We start from the raw sequence: 11,010 nt of genomic DNA, 5'->3' as shown, positions 1-11,010 counted from the left end.
CAGGAGAATGACCGAGGAAGTGTACTTCCGGGGCACACAGGAAATAAACAGCTAGCAGTAGTTGGCTAAAGCGAATGCTGCTGTTACAGACATGCAATGTAACGCAACCTGAGACTATCGCGATGATATAAAGCGTCTTTTCTGACTTTAAATCATCTTCTGAAGGTTAGTGTGCTCATCACGTGGACGCACTACTCACGAGTCACCGTGAAGCTAGCTAGCTTAGCTGACTCACAGCTCTTGGGCTCAGTCGCATTAGCTTGCTTGTCATGTGTGAAAGCCCTTACTACAAAATTCAGTCACATAGCGTATTTATATTTGATTTAAACGTTGGTTTTGCTGCGGGCAAATGTTTTACTACTAAGGGAAGACGAGATAATATACACGTGAAAATGCAACCTGCTGCTGGATAGGAGGCAAAATAAACTATGTGTTGATGTTTTGTTTTTTTACCGGCAACTGTTATATGGGACATATGTCTTTTTGGGCTTATTATTTTCTCATTTAATCCTTTGCTCTTAAAAATGTTCTAAATGTGTGAAATAAATCACCATTCCCTTAAAATAACAATGTCAGGAAGTAAAGTGACATTTTTTTCATCAACCTGACAAAATTACGTTCTTGTGGGAAGAAAAGAAAAGGCAACACTGTAACTTCTTTACATTCTAATAGAATGTAAAGAAGCTACATTGTATAGAATGATTCTATTGAAGTTATTCCTTTTTTAAATGTTTTAGACGAGTCACTAATCACTTTAAAAGAGTGATTATAGCTGATTTAACTTACAGACATGAGATTGATCTTCTCATGTCACTCTCTTTATACAATGATATAAATTCATCCCCGTTTTATCTACAAGGCTACTTGTAATGTTTAAAATAATGTCAGCAGGGACTGTTGGCCCTTGGGCATTTTCACATTATCAAATCTGGCCCTCTTTGAAAAAAGTTTGGACACCCCTGCCTTAAGCCCAGGGTGAAGTCCCCAAATGTATTTTGTCCAACCATCAGTGCAAAACCTAAATAAATTCAGCTGACGTCACATCTATGAAGACTGAATCAGGGAATGTTCGGTGTTTTTAATTAGCCAAATTTGTGTGGATCGATTCATTTACTTTCAGTTGCATTTTTGATTGTAATATCAGTAGAATTACTGCAGGATTTAGAGCTGAAATTATTAATTTTTCAAGCAATAATGCAAACTACATAATTTAAAGCTTCTCAGTTTTACGGATCTGTTTCTTTTCTTTGTCTAATGGGTTATTACTTTGAGCTATGTTTGCCATTTAGACTGGTTGTAGATGGGAAATTGTGATGAGAATTATTTAATATTTACTTACTTTTTATAGACCCTATTCAGCAGATGAAGAGATAATGTTGCTACCCCAAATATGATGTTTGTTTGCTGTAAGGTATCATGATCACATTTCATTAACTTCTGCCGACTAACTTTATTTTCTCAGCTTGCTCACTTTGCCCCAGCTGCTGCCTAAAGCACATAAACACACTGAAAAACATGACGGAGCCACGCAACCCAGGAATGTCCTCTATGCCTCAGACAGCCCCAGTGCACACTGACTCCACCTCTCCGGCTGTAGAGATGGACCCGGTGGAGTACACCCTGAGGAAGCGCCTCCCCCGGAAACTCCCGAAGAGACGGAACGACGTCTACGTCAACATGAAGACGGATTTCCGCGCTCAGCTGGCACGCTGTCAGAAGCTGCTGGACGGTGGGGGTCACAGGGAGATCTGTGTCCACGGCCTGGGCCTGGCCATCAACAGGGCTATCAACATTGCCCTTCAACTGCAGGCCAGCAGCCAGGGGGCGCTGCAGCTGGCAGCCAACACCTCCACGGTGGAGCTCGTGGACGACCTGGAGCCTGAGGATCCCGATGAGGCCGGGGAGCCAATGACGCGCACACGCAACAACTCGGCCATTCATATCAAGGTTTTCTACCCTGACCCTCAGTGAGCTGAATAGAGGTGTGTCGGGCAGAGGCTCTCCGTGAGTTTTCAAGTCGTAGTGTGTGGACCTATGAGGGCAGCAGAATGGACAATGTGTTGGCTGAACGTAATTCATTAAACTGCGTTGGAATACTCCAATTGGGACGACCTGAGTTGACTAAATATATTGAGCTTGTTTGTGTTTTCTCAATTGCAAATTGTTGCTGTTGTACCTTTTTTACTTTGCATGTCTTGAAGCAGCAGAGGTGTTTGCCAGCTGAAACCTCGGTGTAATGTATGTACTTGTAGCCATGGCTGTGCCAGATGTGAATGTACAAGTGTCTTTCATTTTAAGGCCCGACTAAGGGACTGTTGAAGTGTTTACAGTTTCATATGTGCATGTTGTAAAATATACAAATACGAAGATTTTATTTCATACAAGTGTTGTTGCAGTAAATGTCCACTAGATGTCAGCAGTCTAAATCTATTTAAATTTTGTTTCGGAACGTTGAGCTGGTGGTGTTCATGTTTAAAATATGTAATAGACAGTTTTTATGAAGACAGTGTATTTGATTTGTTGACAAACAATAAATTTGATGAATGAAATGTGCTGGAATGTATCTTTAACTCTCCCCTCTTTAACTCCACTGACCTGAACTAGATCTAGCTAATGAATGAAATGGACAGACTTCCCCCTTGTCGTGTTTCCATCTATCCTTTCTTTATCCAAGAATAATATTTTGTATTTAAATATCATTTATAATTATACAGTGATGGGACAAAACAACAGAAAAAATAACAGGAAGGAAAACATGTACAAACATCCTTAAAAACATCTTGCACTCGCACAACAAGATTTAAAAATACGGGAAAAAACAAGGAAGAACACTTCACCGGTATGAAGGAGTTGAGCATCAATTTGATAGAAAGCCTCGAGTTCCCATGACTGACTAATTGCCTGCCTGCTGTTTGATGACGAACAAATACGGGGAGGCAAGAAACGTTAACGTCAGATACTGGAAAACGGTTTGCAATTACAGCCTCGCAGGATGTCAATTGTAAAAGGCAAACAGCCTTTTTCCCGGCCGTCTGGCTATCAGTGTGTGGAGACAGGCTGAGTGTTTGTTAGGCAACATCAAAAACACAGATAATGACATCTCGTGCAACCCTCCAGCCACCTCCTCACCGACCTCTCGTTCACTGTGAACTGACTTTTTAGTCCTTTATAGTTAGTTTGAAGGAAAATGCGATGTGAAACCTACAGCTAGTCGGGTACATAGTACATACAGTCAGACTGAAGCGTGCTATTGCAAATTATGCCAACAAATGGCTTCGTAAATGTGTTCAGTGTTCCACAAGAGAACATGGCAACGAGAGCTTGACTAACATCTTAAAGATCAGACACTAAAAAAATACTAAGACTGGAGCTTAAAAGTAGAAAACCTGTATAAATAGTAATCGCACAACTTGTGCAAATATATAAAAATAGTCATTGAAAAAAAGTATCAGAAGAGACCGTGACTGTGAGGCATAGTTGAAAGGGCCGCCTCCTTTTTTTTGCCTTTTTATAGTGGAAATAGATGCCCTTTCGCAACCTCACAGTACTCCAATTTCCAGGTGCAATCAATATTTTCTGTTTCACTCCAAAGAGGTGAATGACGGGGTCAAACTCACTGGAAACGGACACACATGCACGCTACGTACAGATTTGAACTTGCAACACTAACTGACACACACATCCACATACACACACACACACACACAGAAGAACATCCACACACAAAGTGCAAGAGAGTGCCAGTAGACCAGCGATTGGAGCGGTGCTTCCCACAGGCCTCATTTTGGTCAGTGTGTGCTTCGCCGTGTCCATGTTTCACGTCTACATTCCAAGGTGCAATCATCTGCAGTCCGTCCAAAGCCCAGCTGGGACTGTCCTCTCCTCTCAGCGTCCTCCCCCTCACGTGAGGAGGGCTTCAATTTTTCTCTCTTTCTGCACGCTGCTTCCAGCAGCCAGCGTGCAGGTCAACAGTGTCAAGTCCCTCCTCTTGCCTTCGGAAACACAAATGAGCTCCGCCTGGAGTTGGGGAGATCAGCTGACGTCTTGCTGACAGGCCTGTGCATCCAACAGAAGGAGGCGCACTTTGCCTCGCAGGAAGTTGACGTGGACTTGAAGCAAATCTGTTGCCAAGGACACCCTCCACGTTCCCTCAAGCCCCGCTGCACTCGCTGGTGGGGTGTATTCCTAAAAGACAATACAAAGCGACATGTCTCAATTTGGGGAATGTATTTTTCAAAAAAATTCCATCTGATTGACATGTTTCATGGCATTTCCTTTGGCTTGTAAAGTTAAAACTCTGCACATCCACACAATCTCACCTGCAGTCTTATCTCGGAAAGTCCTAAACACATATTCTCATGTTGATCATGTCTTGGTATCAACAAAATACATGTATAATCTTCCCAGGCTTTGTAAACTGTTTCTTTTTTATTCCATATTTGTCTTGGGTTTCATGTTTGAGAACCCTGTTAACTGTTCCCGATGACGAAACTTTGATTTCAGTGACCCTTGAGCCAGAACACAGGCGGCTCATTCAGCTTTAGTTTGTCTCTCCACAAGGCCTCCGCTCGGTCCTAAATCAATTTAAGCTGCGTTGCCACAACTTTAAGAACAAACTCTTACAGCAGCTTCAGTGTCAGTTTTATACGAAAAGCTTAAGGTCACACTTCTCGAGAATGTCCCATGACATCCCTCACTTTCTCTATTACCGGAGAAAACACCATTTCATTCCAAGAAAGCAACAGAAGCAACAGACCTTATTAAAATAAACCTTGCTGCTGCACTTCCTGAACAGAAATCCAACATTTGTCGGGTTCTCTTCACACCATTAAGGTGACAAAGGGCGTCCGGTAAACATTGACTTTGTGCCTCTGAACCTGCTGTAACTCACCTGGATGTTGAGGCTACGCAGCACAGCATTGATGCTGAGCAGGTTTCTGATGGAGTTATCTATGTTGCTGTGCAGTGCTGTGTTGGTGACTGAGGTCCGTAGCAAGCTGAGGGCCTGTTGTAAGAGCCATAAGCCAGACTGCACCTCCTGGGCTTGCTCTAATGCCTTGCCAAAAGAAAAGAGACAGAGGACAAGAGTTTCAGAGTCTCGTTATGGAAGCGGTACAGAACAAAGGAGGCAGGTCATTTGGATTATGTAGAGTTCCTGGTCCCCAAAAGGCAGCAAATGTCTGTGGACTTACACTTCACAGCTGATCTAAATCTGTTGTCGGCTGCTTGAACATACAGCTTTTTTTTTTTAGTTACTTACATTTGTCTTCTCCCAGACATCAAAGTCGACTCTGGTTTGGGGAACGGTGACAGTCTCTGATAGGCTACATCCTTCTTGACATGACTTCTAAGAAAAACAAGAAAGGCGTGATGTTAGTGTTCAGGCTACGTCTATCCAGTGGTGCATGGACGATCAGTATGGCTGATATCCTGGACCACACTATCTCTGAGGAACTGAGATCCGAGTGCATACGTTTTCCTCTCACCATAGCGACTTCTGCGTCTTGTGCTTCTTTAATGAAATGGTTCAGGACCCTGAGGTCACAGATCGGCCTCAGCGGGGACAGCAGGCCTGGCCGGGTCCACTCCAACACCATCAACAGCAAGGCAAGCAGTCCTGCCACATACAACAGATACACAGATACAGTCACGCAAATGCTGCTGAACGTCAACACAGAAGGAAAACTAGAAATACCGCCTCACGGTTGTTCGCCTCTGCCCACCAGTCGAGTTATATTGAGATGAAGGCAGAGATCAAAGAACAGTCGAACACTACTCAAACCTTTTCACGCAACTGCAGCTTCCTAAATCCTGGGCGGGTGTGTGTACCCAGACACAAAGATTAAGGTTCACACGGTACAGCCAAGAAGCAGAACAGAGGCAGTCTCAGGATGCGTTTTCACTTTCATTAATACTATTACTTTCAGATTGATGCAGTTATACACAGACCCGCTCCTGTACATCTGGACCGTGTGCGATGATTCCTAATTAAATGCCATCTCAGTAATAGCTACTGAGGGGAATTAAACCCTGCCATGATTTAAGGACACATTCCTGCAGGGATAAGCCTGGTCATGACCGGCTCTCCTTCACAAACTAACATCCCCATTCTAAGAAATGTGATTCATTCTTTCGGAACAATTGTGTCTTTTGTAATAGGTCTCCACTCTACCCACCGCCCTCATCTAGTGACGTCAGTCAAGGTCTTTTGTCGCTATACATAGGCTTCACGTGAAAACACATCTGGACACTTTTTTTCATGCGTCTCATCGTTGAATCTGTTGTCTACAAATATTTCATTCCCACCGTTAACTTTCTATGACCTATTCAGATCCAGAGCTTTTCAGATCAGTATGTATGCGAACAAATAATGTTGCAGATTATTGATCTTCTTAACAAAATCCCAAATTTCTGTTTGCTGTGAGGTCAGAGGTCAATTACACAACAATCCCCTTTGAGTTGCTTGGGATACTGCGCCTTTGCTTGCATGTATTGCTGGCTCAGGGATCAGTCTTTAATAAATATCATATTACAATATGAGTCTATTCTGGACATACGTAGGTGTCACAAACAAAACAGACTTTTAGAGCTGTATCATGTGAAATCAGCATGACTGAGCAGGAGCTCAGTCACTTTGTTTCACACGCCTAAGAAACCATGTGATATCCTGGACTCTGAACAGAAACCTGCCAATATCATGACAGTGCAGAAATGACTGTATCCTTGTTTCACACTGATTTAGAGCAGGGTGGTTCTATAATTGGGCCGCTAGTCAGCTTTATTCAGAAATGTAGACAATATTTCTGGAGAGTGCAGCACACTGAACTCCAAGGATGCACTTGGCAATGAGAGTGGTTCTGCTGTTGTGGGTCATGTGGGCATCCGGCCTCGTTCCTCTGTGCCACATGCTGAATGCGCTCTTTCACAGAAGCCTGGATGTGTGACGCAGACGGATGATAGGAAATACAGAAGCTCTTCCCAGGCAGACAGGTCAAATACAGGCTACATTAAGTCCCCAGACTCCCAGATAACGAGAACAAATTAATCTCAACAGCAAAAAAAAAAAAAGGTTAAGTTAATACTGGAGGTTTGCTACCACTGAGTTCAATCGTGTAATCATCTTAACCTCCATGCCCCCTTTACTCTAACGTCATGGAGCAGACCGTCGATGACGCATAGGACCAAGCTGTACCAGCCCTCTGTTTCACAGAATCCTCGTGTATACTCTATGTATGTAGTGTGTGGTTATACATAGTGTCCCACAACTTCACACGCTACTAATAGGTGCAATAGCAACAGTATGAAAGCCTCCTCGTTCCCCTGAGGTGTGTGACTTTCACTAGAACTTGTGGACATGCATTTTCAATGTGTCATTCATAGGCTTATTGAAAAGTATTTTATACTTATATTGAATACAAGCAGAGTGGGAATGAATACTGAATTACAAAGCATTTGACACAGGGAATAAATCCTACTACTGGGCCTGTTTTCACCCAGTTGGCTGGTAAGTGGCTGTTCCACTATAATGAGACGCTTGTGAATTCACTACTACTCCGACTTTTGTAAATGTGTCCACTTCAAACTGAAGCACAGACTTGAAATCCATGTGAATCTGGTCTTTTTCAGGCCTCATATGATACTCTAAGTTCATACAATCTACATCTTTCTATATTATTGGTCGGGAGCAAAACGTCAGATCAACAATCTGGTCCCAGGGTTTAAATTATCTTTACCTTATACCAAATCATACAGCAGTTTCAGAGGAAGAGTGATGTCTGCACATGGCCTCCTTTCCATACGCTCTGACATTTGTCATTTTCAAAAAAACGCAGCCACTATAAATAACTTTATATAAGTGTGTGTGACTCAGCTTGAGGATTGTCGCTGACCTTTTTACCTCTGCTATTGCCTACGTGAGAATGCATCAATCTAAACTGTGTACACACACTCTCTCTCTCTCCACCCTCTACATTCTGGTCGAATTTTCAGTCCATGGCCAAACTGAAGGTTAACACCTTTATCTGCCAACATCAGCTGCCAAAACCATGTTGCTATTTTAAATCGGAAGCTGTAGTCCCCAAGTGGCAGTGCCTTGGATAGTGGCAAGCTTCACTCCGCGTATGTAACATGATGCTTTGGAAAGATGGCCAGATGCTCACGTGAGCTGATGCCTTTGACATTTGAGTCTCCTGAATGATGATACAACTTCTATTAATATTCTCACTTCTGTCATTGTTTCTGCACGCATTGTAAAGGGTCAATGTTGCATATCTTTGTAAATTTAACAAAGTTATATTCTGTTTTTAGGTTTACTTTGTAACATCTGCCTTGGGACTACAGATGAAAAATAGCCTCTTGGCTAACTGGCTATATTTACAGCAATGTTTTTATAAATGTGCACTGTCACTTATCAAATAAAGCAATAAATAAAAAGACATGTGCCATTAACTAAGTTGTGTCAAGCAGGTGCACAGAGAGAGCTCAGCAATTTAGACCAACAAAAAGGTCTTCCCCATCACAAAGTTATAAATAAGTAGCTATCAGATGACACAGGTTTGACATAGTTTCCTGTCCGTCTTCGCTGGAATCCCTTAAGCCTTTGACAACCCGTTTCTCTTTTCTGCTGACATAAGTATGTGACCACTGAGCCAAAAACTGCAGATTCAGCTTTCGCATTCAGTACCCTCAACTTCCCACTCTGCTGTGTCATGCTAGAGAATATTGACAGAAGTTGTATTTTGCCCAGTGGACAAGAAACAGTGCTCAGCAATCTCCTCCCAGGAGACCATTGTATCTGCAATGGCTTACAGTAACAGGAAATAATACATCTCTAGTGGGAATCAAACCCGCAACTCCAGCAGATTTAGTGCCTTGCTCAACTCTGTGAGGTCCAAGACCAACATGATGCTTTGTCTTTTTGAGACTGAATACTGTCTATTCCCTACGTTATTAACTTTGTTCAATGTCCTACACCTGTTATTTGGCTTAATTTGGAGTAAAGGAGTTTTGGCTATTGAGAGGATTATAGTTTAGCAGTATAACCTAATGTACAGAGGCTTTCTAATTAGACAATCTATTCATGAACTGCGGTCAATGAATACAACCATTAAGCCTGCAGGAAAATAGGCACAAATTAGAGGACAGCTTTTCGGAAAATAGGCATTAAAAAAACAAAACGACCTCCAGAGAGGCTTTAAACCATATCAAAAATAATTTAAACCATCTTAAATACTGAATGAATGCCTATTTTCCGAAAAGCTGTCCTCCGATTTGTGCCTCACTCTTTTCCTGCATGCTTCATGTTTGTATTCATTGACCGCAGTTCATGGGAACATATTCTCTAATGCCACTTCTTAGAAATCTGCACGCCTACGTCCACATATGATATTGCCTATCATTAACGTGATAAACGTGTTCATAAATACTGCGCAAGCAGACTGATGCAGCAAACAAGGATTTCAAACAAAGTAACGCACGAGACCTAACGCTTCAGGCGCTCTTACCTCTATTCGTTTTCTGCAACATTCGCAAATAGGTGCCGCATCTTTAAGAAACATCGTGTGTTTAAACATATGCACAAACTGAACGGCTCAAGTTAAAGGCACTGCATCCAATAAGTCCAACGTGCAACCAAGCGCGCGGGTCCCATCGATAGTCCGACCGGCGTATTGGTCCGTGTCTAAACCATGTGTGCTGCTGGTGAGAGCAGTCACGTACCAGACTTTGCATCACTGCGGTGTATGGCAAAACCTTTTATTTACCTCCCCAAAGGATAGAGATAACGTGTTAGTCCGCAAGTACGAGGACGCGCCTTTTTACGCACCACGGTGAGCGATAAAACATCAACCCGTGCATGCAGTCCCCCCCTTTGCTTAAAGCGTTAAATAGACTAACTAGTAAAGCCGGTGTACAGAGGAGAGAAAAAAAGATGTCCATAACTCACTGGGAAACTCCATAGCGGTGTCCGCATAGCCCCTCACAGGGTCCTCGTGGTTTGGCCCATAGGTCCGTCTATTGCCGCTTAATTGGAAACGAAGCTCTTTTGTGGATCTCCTGTACTTATCCGGTAGGTGTTTCTAAAAACTGATCCCGTTTGATTTTTTTATTGATGACTTTGAAAATAAAGCTGCATTGTTTCTATGACAATCCAAACTACCTCCTCCCTTAAGGCCAACCTGTTTTCTTTCATTGTTATCCAAATAATAGACTGTCCCTGTTTATAAAACGTGTGGCCCTAATAAGTAAATAATGTCTTAGAAAAAAGACGCCGTGCGGAGACTTCCCATCCATTGTTCAGATGTTTTTTTTAGAAACCTTGATTTCAGTATCTTTTCAAAACACTAATTGTGAATATTGAAATTAGATCTCAAATGGGCTATTTTGTCCTGATTAAAAGCATCAGGTTTTTATTAGACAACTATGACTGGTGTCACATGCCAGGACACATCCAGCGGCCACAGGTCAAATGATGCCACACATAAATCAAGATTTGACATCAATCGAACTTCTCCAAAATCTGAAATTTGACTTTGAGATTAAAATGTATACTGGTGGCAGCAGATCAGTAAGCGTGTACATGTTAGTCACACTTTGCCATAACTTTCAACACCCTCTGCCCCCCTTTCCCACAGTGACACATATCCTCATCCAGCTTCCTAAACTTCCTCCTGTGCTCTCTACCCATGCGTTTCAAGGTCGTTTTTTTTCCTCAGGTGCTATTATAAAGTTGATGTGACTGCATCATTTAATTAATGGTAAAGCATGTTACACTGCTGCTGCTAGTAGACCTTTATACTTTGATTCTGCTATTTACCGTTGTTAAGAGTCCAAAGTAATGAATGCATGATGTACAGTTTTATATCAGGTGTCAATGAGTCCACTGCAGATAGTTATATGCTGGCAAGCCTGTAGTTAATATGTAGATAGTTATATATCACACTCTGCAGGCGTCATCTTGTGTATCTTTTTTTTGTAAACGGCATTGAGGAGGATGTGACAGGATGTGAAAAT

The 11,010-nt window shown here is 42.3% G+C and overlaps 2 protein-coding genes across 2 annotated transcripts; one reads left to right on the top strand and one right to left on the bottom strand.

Moving 5' to 3' along the window:
* The first annotated feature begins 8 nt into the window (after positions 1-8).
* On the top strand, positions 9-2,553 carry pop7 (POP7 homolog, ribonuclease P/MRP subunit). Its single transcript, XM_076086990.1, has 2 exons — positions 9-165; positions 1,463-2,553. Exon 2 carries the CDS (start codon positions 1,516-1,518, stop codon positions 1,969-1,971), a length of 456 nt encoding a protein of 151 aa, XP_075943105.1. The 5' UTR covers positions 9-165; positions 1,463-1,515; the 3' UTR covers positions 1,972-2,553.
* A 1,479-nt stretch (positions 2,554-4,032) lies between these two features.
* Positions 4,033-9,525, bottom strand: epoa (erythropoietin a). The gene is made up of 5 exons (XM_076086823.1): positions 9,504-9,525; positions 5,487-5,617; positions 5,261-5,347; positions 4,892-5,056; positions 4,033-4,185 (listed from the first exon to the last, which is right to left on the bottom strand). Exons 1-5 carry the CDS (start codon positions 9,523-9,525, stop codon positions 4,033-4,035), a joined length of 558 nt encoding a protein of 185 aa, XP_075942938.1.
* Between the last annotated feature and the right edge of the window lie 1,485 nt (positions 9,526-11,010).

The sequence above is a fragment of the Anarhichas minor genome, unplaced genomic scaffold (assembly GCF_050575085.1).
Source record: "Anarhichas minor isolate MPS153535 unplaced genomic scaffold, ASM5057508v1 ptg000009l, whole genome shotgun sequence".
In the NCBI taxonomy this organism is placed as follows: Eukaryota; Metazoa; Chordata; class Actinopteri; order Perciformes; family Anarhichadidae; genus Anarhichas; species Anarhichas minor.
Note: the sequence above shows the minus strand (reverse complement) of the source record. Positions and strands in the feature narration are given on the sequence as shown.

What these genes read in the sequence shown, in the direction of transcription:
- pop7 (XM_076086990.1), top strand. Translation starts at nt 1,516, where the DNA reads ATGACGGAGCCACGCAACCCAGGAATGTCCTCTATGCCTCAGACAGCC.
- epoa (XM_076086823.1), bottom strand. Translation starts at nt 9,525, where the DNA reads ATGTTGCAGAAAACGAATAGAG. An exon ending in GTTGCAGAAAACGAATAGAG is followed by an intron (nt 5,618 to 9,503) that starts GTAAGAGCGCCT and finishes TGTATGTGGCAG; the next exon opens with GACTGCTTGCCTTGCTGTTG. An exon ending in TGCGTAGCCTCAACATCCAG is followed by an intron (nt 4,186 to 4,891) that starts GTGAGTTACAGC and finishes ATTGTCTTTTAG; the next exon opens with GAATACACCCCACCAGCGAG.